The sequence below is a fragment of the Drosophila nasuta genome, chromosome 3, assembly GCF_023558535.2.
Source record: "Drosophila nasuta strain 15112-1781.00 chromosome 3, ASM2355853v1, whole genome shotgun sequence".
Lineage (NCBI taxonomy): Eukaryota > Metazoa > Arthropoda > Insecta > Diptera > Drosophilidae > Drosophila > Drosophila nasuta.
This window is the reverse complement of record NC_083457.1, coordinates 40,801,584-40,826,093: the sequence shown is the minus strand read 5'-3', so window position 1 is coordinate 40,826,093 and position 24,510 is coordinate 40,801,584. Positions and strand designations below refer to the sequence as shown.

The following is a 24,510-nucleotide window of genomic DNA, read 5'->3' as shown; positions in this document are numbered from 1 at the left end:
TTGCCTTAGACACACACGACAATCAAACTGTGTTTCGAAAAAGGCACGGGATATTGGAACGACTGAAATATACTTTAAATTGCTACGAAAATAATTCGACAATTTATTAACGCATATTTCATTTTCCTTAATTTTATAGTGAAATATCTTATTCAACAGAACTTTAGTTTTTGTTTAGCAATTGCAACGACAAAACAGCTCTTAAAAAAAGGCGCAGCTATTAAAACGTCTTAAAATAGTTTGGAAAATAATTCGACAATTCATTAAATTGTTTTAGTAATTCCAACAACAAGAATATATCCTTCATAGTTAGGGAAATAATTAAGTTGTAGCGATAGAAAATAATTCGACAATTCTTTTATTTCTTGTTTAGCAATTCCAACGACAAAAATATTCTTTAAATTGGTAGGTAAATATCTAATTCAACAGTTCTTTAGGTTCTTTAGTAGTTGTAACGACAAAAATGCGCTTTGAGGGAATTGTAAGGAAAATGTTGAACCAACATTTTTAATTAAATACTAAATATAGTCCAATATTTGGATCACCATTTATGAAATATTTAAAAATCTTAAATTTTTATTAAAAAAAGGTAAAAAAATACTGGAAACTTATATTTCAAGCTCTAAACTCTATTTAATAAAAATACCAAATGTTAAATTGGTATATTTCAGTATAATACAATACAATAAGAAAATGATGCTACAATATATAAGAAAATCTTCATTTTTAATAAGTAACATTTGTTATAGTTTTCTTTAAGACTCCCAATTATGAATAAATGAAATTTATGGTTTATTCATGAAGAGAATTTACTTATACATATATTATATTTATATTTTAATATATTTTTCATGTAGAAATCCTTAGTTTACATAAGCAATTATAATATTAATTATTTTTTCAATATTTTTTTTTAAATCGTTTTATTTTTTGATTGGATTTCTTCAAATGTTGAAGATCTTTTGTATATTAATTTGTATATCATAATTCACACAATGATAGCACAACTTAAACAAAATTTGGGCACCTATCACTACCAAAATTGCTGAAATTTAACAAAAGCAAGTCTCGTTATATAAATTAGCATAATAATGGCACGTAAACTCTGATTTGTCAACTGGCTCAATTATCGATAATGGGCAGCATTACCTTTTTACACGTTCTTTTTGCTTTAATAATCCATTTCCTTTAACCCAAAAAAAAGGCATAGTTCAAGCTGTGAGAGTTTGCTTACGTAAAGTGTTATAAGACGGCACATAATATGCCTGATTTAATCCTTGTATTATCCCAAAATGTATGCTTATTTTTATAACCCCAAAAGTTGTGCATACCTTTTGTGTTTATCTCTCTCGTGTTTTTTTTGTTCCTTGCTGCGTGGCGGGTGTCCTTTAGGGGTGCTGAGGGACTACAATCATTGTCAGGGACAGAAAAACAACAAGAATAACGCAACGACAACTTCAGGGCAGTATTATTTTTAGCTGCAACGCAAGAGCGACCTTCGACCATGAGCACATCCTTTGGCAGTCACTGTCAGGACGAGCTGCCGCTGCTGATGCTCATAATACACAGCGCGCGTCTGATTGCAAATGAAAAACGTTTACCACACCCCGAGAAAAGAAAGGAACTGAAATGAAGTGTTGACAATGCGGCGCTTTGGCATTGAAGGGCAACTCACTCAGGGACACAGGAAGTCGCTCTCGATGGCATTGGCAGTGACAACGTCAAAAAAAAAACAAAAAAAGGATGCAGAGGAATTTCTATGGACAACAGCAGAGCTCAAGTTATGACTTTGAGGCGCGCTCACTACACAACACGGCAATGAAGTAAATACAGAGACAGAGACAGAAGGAGAGAGAAAGAGAGCAGGAATGAGAGTGAAATAGAATGTGAGAAATAGTGAGAAATAAATAAAAAGCATAGCATACTTCTGGGCGTTGCTAATGAAGGCTACTTTGGCTAATTTGCTGCTGCCTTCCTCATCTTCTTATTCTTCTTCTGCGTACTCTCATCTTTTTTGCGCTGCTAATTGCAATAATTAATCAATGTTGCTGCGTGTCCTTTTTAATTGAAATTCACAACTGACCGTAACTTTAGCAGACGAGGACATAATCGCTACCAACTACGATGCAACAGGCAACAGCAAAAGAGAGAGAGAGCGAATGAGATAGCGATGCTCGCCTACGAACGCATTTGGCCATGGCAATGGCGTTGCTGCTGCTGTTGCTGCATTGACGCACATAATCTACTCAAGCCAGCCACAGGTTCCTTCTCCCTTCCCTCTCCTCATTTTCTGCTCATCCCCTAAAATGTTGTGGAGAAGGTCTTTGCATGATTTCAATCAGACTGTATGCATAAACAGCGAAAGGACAACACAGTACAGTTTAAGCGCAAGTGTGTATGAGTGTGCTTACGTATGCGTCTGTCTGCGTGTGTGTGTGTGTTCGTGCGTTGAGCCGGGCCAACAAACAGGCCTAGCATAAACAAAACGCACAACAACAACACACGGTGCGAGAGTAAGCAAGACAGCGCTACTTAGTTTGAAAAGAGCCGAAAAGAGAACAGCAAGCAAAAAAAGCTCGCTCAGGCGTGTTGCGTCTCTAAGAGAGCGAGCTTTTGCTCTGAGTGTGTTCTCTTCCATTTTGGTTGCACTTCATTCTACTGGCCAAACATATTTTGTAACTAAATTATTTCCACAAATTTTATTACATTCTTTAATAGCGTAAAGTTAGTCTCATAAAAATTCATGAAAAAGGAAATGTCAAAGAAACATTTTTCGGTGGAAGTAATATTTATTTTAATGCAATTATTACTCAACAGATTCATGAATTAAAAAATGTCAAAGAAACACTTTTTGGTGAACGAAATACTTATTTTTACACAATTTTCACTCAACAGAAATCTATCTCAAATTTGATATGAATTTAACTAAGTTCTTTGATTGTTTAAATTCTATTCTGCAGAGTTGCCAAAGAATATTTGTGGCTTAGTTAGTGGGAACAATTATTATTTTTAAAGCAATTTTTACTAAACATATGTGACTCAAATTTGATCACAATTCAACTCAAATAGTATAGGCAATTTGTATTTTATTCTGTACCTTGTTGCAATGTTCAATTTGCTATATACATATATATGTTTATTTCTGTAATAAGAATCTGGAATATTTGGATAAATTAACTTTAAATTTAATTTGGCTATTATTGCGTGACTTCATAAGTAAATAAGTAATATTTTAGTACATTTTTTCAAAATTTTTAAATATTCGGTTCATATTTTCATATTTATTTAACTATTATTGCTGCGTACTCTTCCAAAATCACATATACTATTTTTGTATTATTCATTGTTAAATTTCAAAGAATTTTACAAATGTTCTATTCATCACAAAATAAGAAATCTGGAATTGTAAACACTTCAGTTCCCTCAAAGTTTTATTAATAAGCAAAGTAAAATAGTCTAAAACATAATTACAACTAATTACATATTTTTCCCTCAGTTCACAATGCGAACTTATATTATTTTAAGCTGCTCAGTTTCTTCAAAGTTATTATATATTTTATACACATTTTAGAAATTCAAATTCATTTCAGTTTATAATTCTGGCCAACTTTTATATATAGCATACGCTATTTACCGCGCTTCTAAGTGCTTAGCAGTCAAGTTAATTATGTAGATTTTAAAGTGTCTATCTACGTTGAAGCTCAAGCTGTTGTGCCAAAGAAAAGTTAATTAGAGGCCAGTTTGCTTAACTGCCTTTACTCTGCTTGCTACATTTTAATGCATTAGCTAATGACTTTATTGTTGAAACTCTTTAAACACAAGCATAGTTTATGGCTGATTTGAAATATTCAATCGCACTCGTACTCGTAAAAAGCTAAAAAAGAGCGCGCGAATGTTTCTCTTTTGTAACCGAAAAAAGCTCTCTTCTGCTTATCAGTTGATGTCGCTGCCGCCGTTGACGTCGCTGTCGCAGTCGCAGTCACTGTTGGTTGGCTGGCTGCGGCTGCTATTGCTTTTGGCTGTGGCTGCCACTGTGTTGCTGTCGAGTGGCCGCCACTGTGGCGTTTTTGCCGCGGCAGAGTGTCATGAAAAACATTTGGACGGCTTCCGTTTGGCATCAGTTTGTTGGCAAATCTCAGACGCGTCGGCCGCAAAACGTCCCAAAAAACGAGAACATTCAAAAACAGAAAAATATTTTTTCGAATTAGTGTGTGGAAAACGTGCAAACAGCAGCAACAATAAAACTCATAAAACACAATTGGAGAACAAACAACAAAACACAAACAAAAACAAAAAAAAACAACAACAGAAAATTATGGAAAATGTTTATTAATTAATGCAAAAACATTTGTGTGTGATGTGATACAAAAGACAATTTGACGCGTTTGTTCTTTTCGTTTCGATTAAGTTTTTCTCCCGTTTCGTTTCGTTTCGAAAAATTCTCGTTTGCCCTGATTTTCCAATTTTGATTATTCGTTTCGATTCACAAATTTGATTATCGGTAATTCGGTAACAAACAATTCCGCATTACGTTTTGCGTTTTACGAGCTGTTAAACGCATTCGCGTGTATCGCCTTTTAGCTGTTTTTGGTATAGTAATGAAATTATGCTTTGCGCTAAAAAAATGTTTATGAATTTTCACCAATAAAAAAGCGCAAATCAACGCCCACGCCATTGCGTTGAAAATAAATATTCAGCATTGGCCGTGAATGAAACCGAAAATTTGTATTTCTTTGAGTACTCGAAACATGTTTGTCACAATCTTTTCTCACGCTCACTTTTCACTCTCACACTCTCTCCTCCGGCGGCGAGTAAAAAAAAGAATAGAAAAGTATGCCAAGTATGTGGGTAAAGTGCATTGACTGGACGCGGGAGAAAATTGCTCACAATATTTCCATTTTCAAGGCACAAAGTCAAGGCGCCGTTGTGTGTCATGTGTGTGTGCGACAAATTTATTGAAACGACACATAAATTTCGTGTATTTTACATGCTTGCGTATACTTAATGCAATTAATTGAGTCTGAGGTTGTCGCGTCAAGCGTTGCCTTTTAATTGTTTCGCTTAATGACATTATGAATGTAATTTGCTGATAATGAAATTTGCGTAAATAAATGCAAATTTCGAAAACTTTTCAAAGCAATTACTTGAAAGAAAGTCTTGTGTGTTTATTCAAAACTAAATATACATATGGAAATAATCTGGCAAAAGTCTTGTAATTATGCAAACAAAATTTCACTGGCGAAAGCAGTTTCCATATATGAGGAATTCTTTGAGAAATTGCTATTCAATTACAAGTTTCTCAGTTTTTGCTTGAGCCTGGCGCACAAAATAAATAGCTAAATTTCCATTTGATGAGCCGCAAAACAAATAAAGCAAAAAACTTTGCGCTCGACTTGCGTAAATTGACATGAGGCAGGCCTAAACTTTTACAATTAATGATAGAGGCAGCTGCTAAGGCACACAAACATACACATAGGATGGCAGACAGACAAACAGTCCTTACAATTGGAACTACAAATAACTGTTGTGTAGCAGCAGCATCATCTGAGATGGTATTTTCAGTGCGATTATCCTTGTGTCATTCGTTGGTCAATTTGCTACACTCCCTAATGCCACCTAACGAGCGGCCATTACCAGACTTCTCCTCGTTCTCTTCATCACTCTCTCGGTCTGCTTCCTTCCATCCCATCCCCAACTTGCTGCTTAAGCTATCAACATTGTTTTGCTGTCCGCATTGAAGTATAAGAATATTATTATTTACCACCACAAGACGCTTGATATAATGTTAACGCGCTTTTCCTTTCGAGTTGCTGTTGTTGTTGTGCTTTTAAAATACGCACCTGAGAGCGCCAAATACGCATCGTAACTTCAGCAATGCGATCTCATCTTCACTCTTGTTGCTACATAAATAATAAGTTGGTAGATTTTGCCCGCCAATACGCTTCGTTGGCTCTTTGCGCAGAGCCAGCTGGCAGAGGCCATTCTGAAGCGTCCTTGTGCGCCACATGCCAACAGCTAAGCAGGCTTATTTCTCAGCTTTTTGGTCTGTGTGCAACATGCCATTTGCCTCTCCTCCATCACCATCGCCTCTCCATCTCGCCCCCTCTTTGCGCCCTGGAGGCTTACGTGACTTTTGTGGCATGCGTCGTTTATATTGGATACTTCAGTTTTGTCTGAGCTGCTGCCATTGCTATTGCTCTTCATAATTCTGTTTCTGCTTTTACTTCTCGTTCTCGAGCCTTTTGTATGCTCGCCGAGTGAAATTAATGAAGCAGTTCATCTGACACTGAATTGATTGGCTTATTACGAACGCAACTTGATAGCTCCCTGTTCTGGCTGTCTGTCTGTCTGACTGTCCTGGCAAATGGAATTCTTTTACTCTATCTCCGAGTGGATTGCGTTGTCATGCAGCATAATGACAAGCATGGCTTGTGCGCTTAGCCAGCATACCCTGTAAATTGGAAGCAAACAAGTGTTCTATACTTCCGATTTAACTGATTTGCCAACTTGTCACATTGAACCTACTTCTAATAAGAATGTGGCGTATACGCAATACTAACGTATACGTAATTTTGAAAGTTTCTTATAAAATAGTTTAGTAATCTATTGTTCGAGTGCCTAAGAATTGATTTTAAATACAATGTTAAACTTTGTACAACGTATACTTAATAATTTGGCTACGTATAAGTAATATTCAAAATTATTTTATAGTCAAAACAGTTGAGTAATTGCTCAAGTATTGAAGGCGAGTTCATTTTCATTTTAGTATCTTTGAACGTATAAGTAATATTGACGTAACGTATACGTAATATTACAAATTGTTTATTGCTTAACACTATTTAAGTAATCAAATTTTTGGCTGTCAAAGTATAGTTTCTAAGTGTAAACCATGCTCATTTTCAGTCTAAACGTATACGTAATATTTGCGCAACGTTTACCTAATATTGAGGTAGCGTATTCGTAATAGTCGATACCTTTATACGTATTGCCTAGTAATAAATGAACTGTCTAATATATCGGCATATCGTATACGTAATATTCGTAAATATTTCATAGCTTATTACTGTTCATTATTCTAAGCTTAGAACTACTTCCACTAAAGGGTATCTTATTATTCTACCCTCGCTTTGTTTTCCTTCACTATCCCTCATCAATTCTAGTGACAAGTTATAGCCAAAGCGCAACGCAATTTCTGATTGGATGCCGCCTCATTTGTCGCAGCCATATGCGACTTTGCTGCCACCGCTTTTGCCCATCTTCCACTCTGTTCTAGTGGAGCAAAACACTCGTGGCTCTTTTCAATTTGGCTGCGCAGGAAAACATCAAAATTACATTATGCTTCCCCTACGATTTTGTGGCTTGGGCTTAATTATTCGACTTTGCTGGCACGCCCTTAACTTTTTTTTTTCTTTTTGTTCATTTGTGAGCTGCAAAATTTTCCTTTTTTGGATTTTTGTTGTTAACGGTTTTTTATGGTTCACATCGTAAAATCAAATCGAATATTTTGGGCACGTTTCAATGCTATTGATAGGAGACTTCGAAGGAGGCAGGCAAGCAGGCAGCATGCTGCCAATATGTCAGTGGCATCAATATCAACTTCCATCCATTCATCCCCGGCAATCCTTGGGATTGGTCACGCAGCTCTAAGCCTGCCTCAATGTGGTGCCAAGTCATTAATTTTATGAAAAATCAACATTTACATAATGATGAGCATTGCGGCAGCTCTTCTCGGTTTGATTAGCAATTCCAATATGAGGCGTGGCACACACAGGCCACAACCGATAGAGAGAGAGAGCAAAAGTCGAGCAAGGGTGTGAGAGTGAGAATAGGAAGCTACTTAGTTAAGTAGAAGAAAAAAAGTTTCATTCTTTTGCCTTTTGCTTCTTTTGCTGGTGAAAATTTGCATTCATTGGATTGCCAATACATTTGGATCGAAATTTATTGACAGTCTCTGTGGGGCAAGTTAATTAAAAGGACACACTCCAAATTTTACAGGCGAGAGAAAAAAAAAACACCAAAACCCAAGAGTTTCTATTAAAAAAGACAACAACAAAAAGTTACTACAAAAAGAAAATAAAAATACAACTTTGAACATTGTTTCCTGATTGAAGTGAAGACAACAATACAACAGCAGCACTGCAGCAGCAACAACAATACTACGATTTTAATGAATTTTTAATCAACAAAAGCAAATTTAAATTAAAAACTAATTAATCGATAATATGCAGACATATTTGATATACACGAAATAAGTAAATAAATAAACATATTCAGAGCAAAAAACAAAAAAACGAAAAAAAGCCAACAAAAGACGTGCGTTCAAAGAGGCTTTCAGTACATTGATGTGAGTTGATTTTAACAGTTAATTAAACCGCAAATATTTATGCTAAACTATACAACCGAAAAACAAAACCAAAAAAAAGAGAGAAACCAAAGAATAAACCAAATATTTATATACAACAATATAAATTATATACATATTATAAAAACGCTTCGAATTCAATGTTGCAATAAATATTACGCAAAAATATTTTTAATATATATTTAAAGCAAATATATTGTAATTGTTATTGAGTGTACGAGAATATAAAAATCAACAATTATCAAAAATATATATATATAATATTTGAATTAAAACAACAATATCAAAAATAAATATTTATTGCCAAATCAAATGCGCAGCAAACACAATTGAATTTTTGAATTGAATTGGATTTCAATGCAATATTTGGAGTAAAGTCAAATAACGTGCAAATATTTGTTTGATTTCCCCAAAAAGCCAAAACAAAACACAAAACAGTGCAAACAGAGTAGAAACAGAAAGAGAGATAGAGAGAGAGGGAGACAGCAACAATAGGAGCAACAGAGACAGCAACACATTATACAAATTAATGCAAACAAAGTTACAAACGCAGCAATTGAAAGCTTCCATTTTAAATGCAAAACTAATGAAATCTACATACATATACAACTACAATTAAAAATATATATACCAGAAAAATACATATACATATATATCTATATACAATAACAAAATATAAAAGAAAGAGAGTTACTATTTTGAATTGAACTTTTGATTGTTCGGCCAAGATTCGGCAACTCAATGCTGCAATACGAAACAGCCTGCAATCATAGCCAACCGCAGTCTCAGTCACAGACGCAGACGCAACCGCAGCTACAGCTACAGCTACAACAACAACCGCAACCACGCAAGCAAACCTACAAAGAGTATCTCCAGCAACATCAGCAACAAAAGCAGAAGCAACAACAACAGCAACAGTTGCTGCAACAGCAACAACAACAACAATCAAAGCAACCAGTGCGCATCTTTCGTGTACATTACATCCGTCTCAATTCCAAAGACGGCAGCTCCTCCTCCAGTCGAACGGCGGCGGCGGCCGCCTTGGCAAACGCATCCTCCGCACATGGCCCCAAAATGAAGACGATTGCGCCAAATATACGCCGACGGCGTCGCTGTGACAAACATCATTTGGAGCTCTATTGCAATGAGAGCAGCCATCACAATCACAGCGGCGTCGTCGCCGCTGGCAGCGGTTCAACCACACTCAAGCCTGGTGGCTTGCGTCTCCGCGAATCGATCACAGCGCCCAGCACTGCGGCCAGCTCGCCGGTGGATGAGCAACTGTGCATTCCGGCACCGCCCATCACACCGCCTCCGGCCTTCTTAACGGAGGGTTATAAACGCGCCAGCACCTCGGTCTCGACCTCGGCATTGCCCAGCGCCACCACCCAGGAGCAGTCGCCATCGCAGTCGCAACACTCGTTGGCTCGCAGCCAGAAGACATTGACATTGTCGGCGACGCCTTTGCCGTTGCCGCTGCCGAAGCTTAAGCCAAAGACAACGGCAACCATTGCTGTTACTATCAATAGCAGCAAGCCACGTGGCACAGTCAAGCGAAGTTTAGGTAAGCAAAGGTCTTACTTAATGGCCTGTGAACCAGAAAAAAAAAATAGATAAAATGGGGCGAGAATTGTGGGCAGCTGTCGTGCAACTGACTGAATTGTCCTAACTACTTGCGAGTACTGACTGAAGGTTTTTTTTGTCTACTTTATTTGCTGACTAAACAGCAGCTTACATTTGTAAGCTACTTATTTGATGACTTTACAGCTTTAATTTGTAAGCCTTTCCTTTTATAAATATACATATATTTCCAATGAAATGAAGCCTAATTAAGTTATACTCTTAGACGAAACAAAGGTGGAAGACTATTTTCTTCATAGAGAATTAATTAAAAACTAAAATCAGTATTTCAACATTTAAAATAATAGTATACTATATATCATTACACTACTCTAATTGGAAGGTCGACTGGATGAATACATTTAAGTCTTCTTTTTTTTAAAGTCTGCAAAATGAGTTTGTGTGTTGTCCAAGACGTTGCATATGTTTGATGGATTATTTGTGTACCATATTGTATTAGAGTTTATTTGTTTTCTTTTTGACTATGCAAACCTAATTTTGTGAATATTTGAATTGGCTGTACTACTATAAATTTACATAGCACATTTCCAAGCTTTGAGAGCTTATGTTACTTCAATGTAAGTTCCCTAAAAAGTATGCTACATTTCTTAGGCTTTGTATGCATAAGCTTATATTTTCATTTTCAGTTTTTATTAAAACAAATACAGGCAATTTGTCAATAATAATTATAATAATAATAATAGTAATGAAGGATTAAAAGCGAAAGCTGATAACATTAGAAGACCGAAACATAATTGATTTGGACAAGAAATAAATTATTTTGGCGCAATGAACAACTGTCAACTAATTTACTATTCCCATCAATTATCATATTTTTATGAATGATAATTACAAATTGCGTGACTAGCAAATCAGTAATCAAATTAATAGTTATTTGCCATAATAATATATATTATATAATTGCTGACAGATAGAAACTTGCTCTAATTGATAAAATTGTTGTGTTACCTTCTTTTAATATTAACTAACTGTTTGTTAGACCGCAATTATTTGCGGGATTATTTATCATAATCAATTTGAGTGTAATGCTGATTTTAATTTGATACAAATGCTTGTCTCAAATTTGATTACATTCCCTCTTAACATACTCGTACCTTCTTATATTATGAATGTAGTAATTGTAATTGTGGGCTACATTATTTATCATAATTAATTTTAGTTCAACCGTTTCATAAGTTGAATATTGATCTAATTCAAATTTGATTACTTACCGTCTTATATTCCAAAATAATTGATTGCTAGACTGCAATTTTCTGCTACATTATTTATCGAAATCAATTTTAGTTTGAGCATTTCACATGTTGATTTTTGAAATGAATTTTGTTTGTAAAAGAATTCAATTTCAAAATATAATCAGACGCTGATTCAAACTCGTTTTCGTTAAATAAGCATTGACGCTGAAAATGTTGGTCTATTGATTGTCGATATTTCCGTGACTGATGTTTTTTTTTTCCTTTTCTTGCTTGTGCGCCATCTTGAAAATTTGTTGCAAAATTCAATCGAAATTGGTCCCCACAGCAGCTTCGGGTCGAGCAACATAAAATGCGTAAATGTTTTATGACCGTGCAGTGAGTGAACATAAAGTAGAAGTGGAGGAGGAGGAGGGAGATCGTCAAATTGTTGGCAAGGCTCGAGGCAGATTGGTGGTCAGGGGATTAGACATAAGCCGAGCGAGCAAGCGTGTGTGCAGTGTGTGCAGCAACTTAATTGAAAATGTTGTTGGCCAGTTATTGTTCTTGTTCCGCTCGCTGTTGTTGTTCTTAATGCAACACGAATGTTGTGATACTCGTAAAGTAAGTTGTGTGTGTAAAGTTTCCATGCTTAACACATATTTGCCAGCGAATCGATGTTTGACATTCACTGGGATTATAAGTCTCTATATATGTGTACATAGATGTTTACCCCTCTCTCTATCTCTCGTTTATATATATTCCCACTCTAACTCTTCAGCTAGTTTGCACACAGTGCTTAGTTTGCTTGACATTCCACTTCAATATGCAGATATTTCAACATTGTGCGATGCCGCAGGATAAGCTTCTCATCGCCATCATCATCAGTCACATTCTCAATTCTCATTCTCATTCAACTGCCGCTGGCAGCTGCTAAAAGTCAATAAAAAATAAGTTTAAAGCTGCAACTGCAATTGCAATTTCAATTGCAAATTGTCGCCTCGATGGTTGATTGCATTTCGAATGCGTGCACGCGCGGAAAATGCTTATTGAGGTGTCGAAATTCTGTCGCCTCGCCATCCAATTTGTCGCATTCGCATAGCGAAAAGTTGGCTCACAAAAAAACTTTGCAGACAACAAGTTTTTTCTTGCTGTTTTTATTGGGTTTATTGTGCAATGCATTCGCTATTTATTTGCTCGATTTGCATAATACGCTTGGCGGCTGTCTCGTTGCCAAGAGTCGAATGCCTGGCAATCTAATAATGCACACAGTTCATCTCATAACTCGAACATCAAAGCGCAGAGCCAACTAAAGAAAGGGTGAGAGGGCAGCAATGTTATGAAATATTCAGTGAAAACAAACAATTTGAAGCCATAAATCCGACTATACAAAAGCCAGTCAAGACTTGAGTTTGTCTTGCAGTTTTGTTGTTGTTGATGGTCAGTCAGTCAGTCCGTCAGTCTGTCAGCAAGTTGAAGAGAAAACTGGTCCATTAGCCATTCATTTCATTATTAAAATATTTTGCTTGCATTCACCTGCCAACGATATATTTTTGGCAGCAATTTCTAGAACTTGCCACAGGCCAAAACCCAAGCAAAACTAAATTCTAAAGCTTAATGGGGTGGAGATGGAAACCCTTGAGAGACAGTGAAAGGGAGAAAATGTTGTGGAAGCACATGATTTGCGGGCAAACTGCAACTATGCAATACAATCGAGATGATGATGATTACTATGCCAAACTATTTGCATTGCAGAGAGAGAGAGAGAGAGAGAGAGAGAGAGAGAGCACACACAAAATACGATTATATAATGCAATTTATTTAGCTAGCCCAGATTGTTGGGCTCTTCTATGAAAAGTTTTTCTATTGAAATTTGTTAAATTTGTCGAACAGTTTACTGCAATTATGCAAAACCTTTTGCTTAAGGGCGCAGATAGTAAGCATCCTTGTCGAAGTCTTTTATGCACAAAACTTTTACCTCAGCCTCATTGAATTTGTGCTGTTGATTTGGTAAATTATTCCCGAAGCTTCTTATAATACACACAACTGTGAATTTAGAGAAAATATTGTATATTTTGGACCATATAGTATATTTTGAATGTAGTAGTATATCGATATACCAAATATGCATATATAATACATTTCTAGCTGTACGCTATGGTATATTTTTTAAGGTAGTGGTATATTTTACATAAAATTTAGTATATTTTATACCTTATGGTATTTTTAAATTAAGCGGTAAATTGATATACCAAATATATATTAAAATATATTTCAGTATATTTTCGGTACATTAAATACCTATATTTTAACGATAATACCGCAGAATTTTCCTCTTTTCTTCAAAATTAATAGTGGGACCGTATCTTTCTTTCCTCATTATAATGTATGTTCATCAACTCTGAATATTTGTCGTGAAACTTTTGCAGTTTCCTTTCAGTGTGTTGATCTTTAACGTTTATCTTGTTCCTTGGAGACAAATTCTCTGTCTTATCAATTTTACCACCTCGTTCTTCTTCTTGTTTGCTCTTAAGCGTTAACTTAACTTATTCATACAAGACTCCCAGTCTCTGAAAGTTTTGGTTGCCCCCCTCAAAACTGCGATTAGTTGCATGCCACAACCTTAAGAATTTGTGTGCGCTTGTCGCATGCATCGATGCAAAATTCCACTCAAGCATCTTGCACACACAACACACAAACGCCAAGCAAAATTTTAATATCGCTGATAGTTTTTGGCCATTCGATGGTGGCGACCCCAGAACTTGCAACACTTTGGAAGGCGGCCCACATTAATTGGGAGTTAATTGAAAAGTTTGCTTTGACGTTGGCGTTTGCGTCGAGTTTTTGGCCTAACTTTTAAGTGCACTTGGCGCATGGGGAAAGCGAAAGATGCGGAAAGAGTTTTTCGCAATGGGCCAAGAAAGTTAACTGAAATTGCATTAAACGTTGCAACAAGCCAAGCAATGTGCACAGAATTTGTAAAGCAAGACGTGGCAAATGGCGAGGTGCATGGAGAAAGTGAAAGAGAGAAAGTTGTGGAGAATCCTGCAAAGTATCGCGAAAGAAATGCAAAGCACATCTCGAGGCAATTGGTAATGTGGCATTGAAGTTGCCGCAAAACTTTGCGTCTCTCCGGGCCATGCCGCATGCTGCATTACATAACGGTAACTGTAATGACGGCTGTGCCACAAATCCGTCCCACACACTCATACACACACACACACACTTCCCATCCAGCCATCCACTTACTTAGCCGTCGAGCGCAGCGTTTAATAATTAAATGCAAATGCCAGTTTTTATAACCACATCGACGGACTGAAAAGTCAGCTGAGCTGGAGCTGGAGCTGAGGCTGAGGCTGAAGCTTAAACCTTGGCGTTATAATCCGCAAACATTAACGCACTCAGTGAAGAGTGCGAAAGAGTGAGAGTGAGAGATGATGAAGGCAGCAAGGTGACGACTACAACTGGGCTTTTAATTGAATGCGTGACTTGTCGAAACTTTTTATGATTTGGCAAAAAAAATAAAACAGAAAGCAGAAAAGAAAACAAGTTGGGTGGGGACCTTAAATTTTGTTGACGCTGTCGCGCAGCTTCTAGAAGTTAATTATGCTACGAGAGCAGCTGCTGATATTAATTACATTAAATTGCATTGATTAACTTTTAATTACTTGCAGATAAGCCGCTTAAGCGTTTAAGCTATAAATCTTTTTCCTTGACTAATTCCAATACTTTATTTTCTTTCTATTTGCAGGTGAGTTTACTGTGCATAAAAATCACAAACGACAGATAAGTAAAATGAAAAAATAAACCTTTTTTTTGTTTGCGTATGCATTAATCAAAATGTGTCCAAACTTCGTTTAAAACTTGGGGATAAAACTATCGATAAAAAGAAAGAAATGCTCTGATTTGATACTGCTGTAATCAATTATCCATCCCAATGCAAACTTATACTCGACAGTTGCTTGTATTCAAGTTTCTGGTTTCTCGTTTTGGCATTTCATAAAGTGTCATGACAGAATGAAAACTATTTGCAATTTCTACAGCAGCAGCAGCTGAGATTGTTTCTCCGGATGCTGCGATTTCTAATGCATTTCGCTCAAGTCAGAAATGCGCTTATTTATGTTTCCAGTTTATAACCTGCGCTACATTTTGTTTGTTGTTGTCTGCCTTGTGAATCCTTTTTCCCCATATAAGATTTCTGCGTTTCGACTCGAGCTGCATTTGCTAAGGATATTTCATTTTGACAGCTGTTGCTGTGGTGCTCGCTTTGCTTGTTCCTATACTCTATGGAAAATGTTGGAACTGGGGTATGATTAGTGAGGGAAATATGTAGAGTGATTATAATATATTTTGTATATATAAAGTAAATATATTGATAAAGCTATTGAGCAGGGTTTCACAAACTAAAATGATATATTTTAATATGTCAAATCCTTTTGATTGTATTCAAAAATTTAGTTTATGTATGAGATGTGAATTCGTGTTATTAAGGTATGAAATTTCAATACAACGAATCAGTCTCCTAATCCTAATAAATCCTTATATCCTTACAAACAAAAGAAATATAACGTAGAACAAAGCTAGGTATCCTCTTCTTTAGTTTAGCTACCTAAAGAATTTCAATGAGATTCCAACAAACCAAAATTAACTACTGTTTAGCTACCTAAAAAATGCATTAGAGTCATATTATATTTCAAGAATTCGTAGAGAATTTCAATAAGATTCAAACACGCACGAAACTAACTACAGCATATCTCACAGTCGAGCATATGCGCCTTGAACTCTTTTGTGTTATTGTTGCAACAATAAGCAGAGCTCATGGCATGCCAACATTTTGTAAAACAATTTAAATTGAATTACTCAAGCGCACACACAACTAGAACGAGAAGGAGACAGAGAGGTAGACAGAGAGAGAGAGAGAGAGAGAGAGAGAGAGAGAGAGAGTGAGAGATAGGTATGAAAGGGAGGAATACAGAAGTGAGATAGCAATCAAAACTTGTATCTTGTTGTTGGTTTATTTCATAGCCTACTTTTTTGGGCGGCATTTAAATTGCCATTTTTGATAGTTTTACATAACAATTGCTGGCCACGTGTGTGTCTCTCTGTCTCTTTCACTCTGTGTGTGTGTGTGTGTGTGGGTTGGCGCTTAGCCAAAAGTCCAAAGCAAGTATGAAAAAATTTGAACAAAAATTTGCATTGCACAAAATGTGTAATTAAACATCAGGCAAAGAGGGAGAGAGGAATAAGCCTTGAGCCTGACGGCAAAAACTTTACGCACTTTTCAATGCATTTTTTATGCGGCACGTGGACGCAGTCATGTGTATGTGTGTGCGTATGTAAGTGTGTGTGTGTGGGTGGGTTTATCAGCTTGCTGCGTCCTTGCACACAGCGCAGGGCAAAACCAAAACGGCAGCCATGAAAATCAACATCCGGCAGCAGCAGCAACTGCAACTGCAGCAAGTGGCAAGTGCAAGGTCAACTTTGTTGAAGGACATGCCAGCAGCAGCAAAAGCAACAGCAGCAGGACAGCAAAAGCAGCAGCAACACAGCAGCAGCAATAGCAACAGCAACAGCAACATTGAGCCCATCAGTCCACGCCCACGGCTTCAGCTTTAGTCCGGCAGTCAACACTGTCTCATTGGTTTGTTCAGCTCTATTTGTATTTGCACAGCTCGCTGTATGAGTGTGGAACTCTGTATATGCGACTCTATGTGTGTGTGTGTGTGTGCCGCCATTTTGTGCGCATTGTTTGCTGTGACGTTTCATTTCATTGCGTTTAGCATTTTGCGGTTTTGCAACAGCAAATTGAAGTATCGACTTACCGCTTACAGCAACTGTCGAAAACCGCATGTCGAATGTAAAGAGAGAGAGAGAGAAGAATTCTCATTTAGTTACACTGCTGCACATTTGTCATCCTGAACTGAACCAACGAACGAAGTTAGCAAATATGTTAACTAATTACTTTTATGTCGTTGGGTGTCCGTTGCTAATTCAATTTTGCAGCCTAACATAATTTGATTGCATTTCGTTTGTCTAATTGCAAGTTTATTTATTGCAAGTAGTAAATCAACAAACAGATTTTAAATCTGATTGCGCTAGCGTTGCAACAATTAAGATGAGTGTTGAGATTATTGAGCTTAGAAAGCAAACTAATATGAAAGTGAGAATATTATTAAAGAAGTTAGAAAAGATTATAGAATTAATTGTTTGATAATATTTTAATTCGAATTGTGACATTTAATTGAATGCAATTATTTATAATTATTGCAATTTAAACTATGATATAATGACACTTTTTTTCTGTTGTTTGTACGTATTCTTCACATTGCAATCAAAAGTAAGAAAGTCACTCGAGTGTGAAATACCCGCTATACATTTTCATTAAAAGCAAAATAGTATTAACTTAAAAGAATAGTAAGTCAATATACCGGAAAATGTACTAAAGTATACTCAAAGTCTTTTTATGATATATCGATATCCTCTTTAAAATATACATAAGTATTCTCCAAGTATTTATGCAATTAGTTTCCAATTTCACTAATGTGATAATGTTAAAGATTTTACAATATATATGTGATAATATTTCAGTCAAAAGTATGGCGAATTATGCAATAAGGGAATTTTTAATAAACTCACTTCATTCAATTTACTATTCCTTGCCAAAAAAAGTCAATATGTTCTTGCAACTAATTGCCAATTAAAATTTCTTAAAGAAACCATATTTTTACTCTAAATTTCACCAAAAATTGATTGAATATTCTAAATTGTAACTAAAGTTACCACAGCGAGTAGCTTCATAAAATGCCTAATACAATATGCTGTGTATAAACTAGTCACGTTATGTAAAGTAGAAACCAAATAACGAAAGCATAACGTTCATTGCTAAGCAACTGCTGCACAAGAAGAACTTCTGATTTGCGGTAAAAGAATCCTTATAAAAAATGCAACATCAACTGATCAAACAAGATTCACTTAAACAACTGCTTGGCAATGTTAAGCCAACAGTGCAGAATAATGCACAAGAAATTTGCATAATGAGACTAGCTCTAATTGTAGTTTCAATATTTGCATAGACAAAAACACAATGTTTAACCTTTGACGAACTTGCCCAAGTTTGTGTGTGCCCTTTTAAATTACAGTTGAGCCAATACTTTTTTGTTCAACACTTTTGGGTTCGTTTTGCGTTGAACATGGGTTCAAGGCTGCAACAAGTGCGGTTCACAAACAACAAACATAAAGTAAACCAAAAGCCCGACGCCATGTTGAACTAATTTGATGCCCATTTATCTATGTCTCCTCTTCTCGCTCTTCTTCGTTTTGATTGTGGAACGCGTCACTCAAAAAAAAACTCTGCATAATTTTGTTCGCCACATAATTCAAATTGTTTGCCCGCTATGCTCCTTAAATAATTCAACGCTAATCTTTAAATTAAAATCAGCTCCATTAGGAACAAAGAACACGAAATTTCTATACACACACACACATGAATATAATATATATATTTGAGTGTGTGTGTATTCAGCCACATGGCAAAATAAAACTGTGAAAATAAAATGAAAACCAGCAGCTGGCAGCTAAAATGTTTTGCACTTCCTGTCCACAACTTTTCCCCGAGTTTTTTGGTTTTTGTTGTAAATGAAATATATCCTGTAATAGCTGAAAAACAAAAAGCGAAACTTGGGCAATCTTTTTTTTTGTTTTTTGGTATAAATTTCTTCAATTAACTTGAACTCTTAAAGTTATGCAGTCAACTTCATTTCCAAGCCATATAAGTATATTTTATTACAGGGTATTTTCATGTGCAGTTTGTAACTGAGTTTACAAAAAACATTCTTGGTTGACTTTTTGTTATCGTTTTTGTTTGGCTGCAATGTTAAAGGCAAAAATTTTATTTACTAGCGTTGAGGCTGCCATTGTGTGTTGTATGTTGGGGTCTCGCTCACTCTTTTTTTTTGCATAAAATTTGCAGGCAGAAAAAAAAACTCCACACTATTGCTGCCTCTTTCTAGCGCAGAGAGTCATGCATAATCTGTAGCTACTAGCTCGGTTGTCTGTCTCGCTCTCTGCATGAAATATGCGAAGCCGCTTTCAACAATTTGCGTTGAAAATTTGCACAATGTTTGCCAGCTTTTCAGCTGTTGTGTGTGTGGGTGTGTGTGTGTGTGTTGTGGGTGTTTTTCTCGTTGTTGTTGCTGTTGTTGTTATGTAATGCTGAGCAAAGTTTTCACTCACTTAAATAGATGCCAGTGGTGTGTATAATTCCTAGCCCTGCCTTGTCTCCGTCGCCGTCTCCATCTCTGTCCTCCCCACGCTTCACGTGTCAAACTAATGCAAAAAGTGTCAGAGACTAGAAATTAAAAATTCAAATGAAAATGCGCCTAGACTCTGTGCTTTGGTGCAAATTAAGCGCTTCCGTTCTCGCTCACACATACTTACAAGTTTCCCTCTCTCTCTCTGTCTCTTTGCCTTCTCTCGCTTTCCGAAGCTGTGTCACTTGGTAATTCATTTTAATGTGACGCTTGCTGAGCATATTTTGGGTTAAATTTTAATTTCCTGCAACTCAGTGTCGACTTCCTTTTTTAGGGCTCTTATTGTCAGCCTCTAAATGTCTGTCACACATAGTTGAGATTTCCCCTCTCTATCTCTCTTTTACTCCATCTCTTTCTGAAAGCCTTTTAGTTGATTGGGTTACACGGACTGTGGCATAAGGCGCTTATGGGCCACTGAAGTACAAAGCAAAGAGAGACAGAGTTCCATACATATTGAGAAATACTCAAAATACTCGAAATACTTGCAGAAGCTACAAAAGTCTTTCGAGCCACTTAAATTCCTTGCAACCTAAGTCTTAAAATGTACAAACGGACAATTTTAATTAACCTTTTTTTCTGGCCTGTCGACTGTCCAGGGAGCATTTTACTTTGATGGTCGGGCAAAAGGACACAAGATCTCAGACAGACAGACAGATGATGCTCACAAATGCGACCTCAGCTAAAAGCTGGCCTAAAGCGAAATCAGCGCCGCATAACCTTCAATACGTGTATTTATTCTGCGCTACCTTCATATAGTAAATATTATATACTATATAGATATACAAGATATATAGGCGTACTTTTTGTGTGCCTTGTGCCGCATTCCTTTTGCTCGCTTTGTGCGGGTTTTTTCTGTGTCTTGCTTTTTTCTTTCTTTCGTTTCCGTTGCATAATTTCTTGGCCTGCGCTTTTGTGGCCTCCTCTACTGTCTTTTCTTTTTCATACTTTATACTGGCCTTTAGGTTTTCTTTTTTTATGTCCTTTGACTAAGTAGGGTATGCCGCAATGGTCGACACACACAAAAAAAGGTAGACTTTGACCCTTTAAATTGTTTACAGTGCTTAAGAACTTCATTTCCTGTTTACGCACTGCTTATGATAAAAGACCGAAAAAGGAGAATTGCATATTGATTTAATGTTTAATATCGTAACAGCAATTTATTGGAATTGCTAAATTTTCTATGTTTTTCAATAACATTTTGCAAATGAAAAGTAAATACAAAACAATGTTTAACATTTATCTTTTGGAAACTGACAAAAGCAATCTTTGTTTTGCTTTCAACATTTCTTTTCTGTGGCTTTAAGGCTTTCAATTATTCATTGGCGCCTTTTTGCAGCACTCGCTCAAGGTCAGACTGGCTGACCACAAAGTATGCAATATAAACTGCAGTCTCGACCAGATTTATGCCCTTGATATTGCGGTAACCAGTCCGCAGACCTTGCACCAAGGGCAACCTTGAATCAAGGTTCTCCTTTTTCTCTTCTTTTTTCCTTTTTTGGTCTCTTGTCATTATGATTATCATCGGGATTGTGATCAACGTCAGCGGCAGTCACATTTGCCATGACTAATGACTGTCAGGCGTTGACTGTCAGGAAAAAGTTTTGCGGTTAGTTTTGCATGCTGCTATCAAGTTTTTGCAAAATTATTATGATGATGCCACAAGGGGCTGTCACATATGTTTTCAGACTCACGCGTAGATTGCTCTTCATTCTTTTGGTCAGACTTTTGTTGTCAGTTTGTTGTGTTTGGGGTTATCTGGACATTTGATTTATTTATGCAGAAGCTTAATTACATTGTCTGCTACGAGCTAAACAATGTTGTTAAAGTTGTCGAAAACAACACACACAGAGAGAGGGAGAGAACAAAGTCAATTCAATTAAAAGCAATTTTGTTTCATTGGTCGACAGATAACGTGTAATTTGGCTGCTGTACATAGTTCACTCGTAGCTCTTTGGCCTTTCGGCTTTGATTGATTGTGGCTTAATTACCTTTGAGCTAATTAACCAAATGCTGCTCAACGAAAATATTAATGTATCGACGGAAAGAGTGGGAGGGCAAAGGAAATTAAGGAGTGACGGAAATATCAAGACTGCTTTTGTAAGTTGATTAGCAGCAGGAATGAGGCTGTGTCTCTCTTAATCATTTATTTATGAGCAACAGTGCGTATACTTAATATGCTGTTTATACATCTAATGCATAATAATCTTGCCTTTGCTTACACACCTGAGTGGAATGTGAAGGACAGTCTTGAAGTTTTTTTTTGTTTACTGCTATTTTAAATACGCTTAAATACTTGTTAATCCCTCAACTAAATAGCCAAACATTTTCCAAAGCGCATTTTATCTCGTGCGCTGTCAGCTCAACGCCGCGTTTTCCATTTCACTTCTTTTGCGGTTAATCTCTCTCATCTCATCAGCATGCCAGTCCGACTGAACTAATCCCAAATTTGTGTGTTCGCTGTGTGTTCATTGTGAACGCATTTCCGCACACTTGCAACGTCAGCATTTTGGGGAAGCAACGTCATCGACCCGCCAACACTAAAAAAAAAAACAACAACAACGCCTCCAAACGTCGGCGTCGGGTGCCAAGATAAATACAAACAGCCAAAAAGCGAATTTCCAGCAGGTCGCTAAATATGCTGACGACAATGCTGCGAGGGGGGACGAGGAGGGGAGCAACCATAAACAACCATAAACTATATGTAGCTGCGCGTCTTCTTGTTTGCCGAACTGACCTTCACCCAATCGTTGTGGTTTTCCATTTGTGCGTTGCGTTTGGCTTTCTCTGTTTTTGAGTGACGCGGAATTTTAATGAACTTCACCTTCAAACAAGTCACATTTGTTTGTTGTCTAATATTGTTGCTTCTGCTTCTGTTGCTGCTTCTGCTTTTTTACATGTTAATGAACTTGTGAATATTACGTTGAGGTTACCCAAAGAAATGTATTTTTGGTTAAAAGTGTTCTAAATTTAGTAGTTGCGCATATCGAGCAAGTATTTATAATACTCAAACGATTATTCATAATCATTATCATTATTATGATGATGTGCTTTGTGCATGTGACAGATTTTGACTCACTCGCTAAGCATTTTCACGACAGGTTAAAAATATATATTTTCCATTCCTTGTGATTCATTTTTCGTTGCGTTGTGTTTCGTTTCTACTTTGCGCAGAGCCTTAGGCAACAAGCTGCCAAGAGACTTCTTCTTTGGCGCTTCTTTGTATTGTGGCGCTGTGACGTCAAGAAATAAACCTGTAGAAAATCTCTCGAGCGACCAACACATAATTCATATGTTTTATTTACTTGGCTTGAATTCTTTTGATTGCCAAAATAAAAAACACAAAAAAGAAAAACATGCACAAATATTTGAAAATGCCAGGCAAACAACTATTATACCATACTATATATTATATACTATATAGGCATTTAGTATTTTCGGATATGCGGTGTGAGAGAGAACGCTGTTTGTCTTTTTTTGTTTTTGATTTTACGACTCTCTGCATAAATAGGTTTATGAAAATTGTCGGGAATAAAAAATAAATAAATATAAATCAAAGCAGTTCGCTTGTCGCTCTGAAAATTTGTGCCAACTTGTTTGATTAGCACATATTGTAGAATAAAATTTATTGCAACAGTTTAGCTCGCAAGTGGGCGGATTAATCCTTCTTTTTCGTCGCGAAAAAATAACAAAATTCTTCAATAATTTATTTGTGAGCGAAGAGAGAAATTCGTTAGTTACCTGAAAGGTCGCTCAAAATGTTAATTTGTTTTCTAGTCTCAAGAGATTAATTGCTTGAATTCATTTATCTTGCAGATAAACTCAAAATGCTGTATAGTTATTTATATTCTTGGCAACTGTAGTAAGACAGTCCTTAAGCTGACATTTTAAAAGTGGCTTACTAAAGTCCCAAATGTAACCTTTAAAAGGAATCTCGTTTTTTTAGGGATTACTTCTAAATCTTTTTGCTTTTCTCTTGTATATATTAAATACAAGTAAAGGATAGTTTAAATGATGGCTGAATAAATAGAAATCAATAAAGCTTCATCAAAAATGTAAAAATGTAAATGTATGTAAGTTTTAATTCTCTTACTCTTACTGGTTACTTAAAGTGTGAAAGAGATTAGTAGATCTTATTGATTATATTTATTGATTGCTAAAGTAACTCTAAACATTAAAAAGTGTTTTATACTTTCTTGTAGCCAAAACTTTTAAAGATTTCCTTTTCTCTAATGGGAAATTCTATATACAGAAAGAAAAATGTTCTAAATTTCATAACTTATTTGTAACTTTTAAATGCCAATTCTTTAATACTAAATGCAACTGGTCGCTTAAAGCGCAAAGCAGATTAGTAGAGATTGACGAGTTGCTTAATCATTTTTATTGATTCATTTTAATCTCGCATTGTTGTCTCACGACAAACAATCAATCAGTTGTATGTAGCAGCCAAGTGCATCATTAATCATTAGCTGATCAGCTGCTGACATTCAGCGAGAGTCTCAAAGATACACAGAAACTTGCTTGTATTCGTGTCTTGGGTGTTGCAGCAGGCAGCTATTGCCACGCCCTAACTTTCAGCTTCCTCCATCACCATCAATCATAGCAGTCAGCTTGCCTTGGCGGCAATGAACAATAATTTCTCTATTCTCGAGTTAAGTTTTCGCCATCGTCGTTGCCTTGGAAAGAGCTTTTAATTTATGATTATTATGTTGGCTGGACAAAACTACAAAAAAAACAAAACTGTCGCAGAAAATACGATGAACATAAATAATGTGACTTTAATTATGTCAATTTCGAGAAATTGCGCATCCTATTTGCCCCCTTTATGGCTGTTGTCATTGCAAACGCCTTTATTTATTTACTCTTGAGCGACACTTTTGGCCCACAAAAATCAACAAAAAAACACAAGTGCCGATGGTCTGCCACATTTTCATCATCATCATAGACAACGACATCGGCAGCATCATCAGAGGGGAAAAGAAAAAAACAAAAACGACATCATCATTATTGAGGTTGACCTTGCCAACTTCCG

General features: G+C 36.3%; 1 protein-coding gene across 11 annotated transcripts in view; it reads left to right on the top strand.

The window, feature by feature from the left end:
• LOC132792521 (phosphatase and actin regulator 4) overlaps window positions 1–24,510 on the top strand; it is a 138,200-nt gene that overhangs the window by 91,935 nt on the left and 21,755 nt on the right. Inside the window, exon 1 of one of the 11 annotated variants that reach the window (XM_060801941.1) lies at window positions 8,623–9,926. The exons of 9 other annotated variants lie outside the window; for them this stretch is intronic. In XM_060801941.1, the coding sequence (XP_060657924.1) occupies window positions 9,104–9,926 (823 nt within the window). In that variant the 5' untranslated portion in view covers window positions 8,623–9,103. Of the gene's footprint in view, window positions 1–8,622; window positions 9,927–24,510 lie in introns of those variants that run through there. One more of the 11 variants, XM_060801942.1, reaches the window with a different exon arrangement.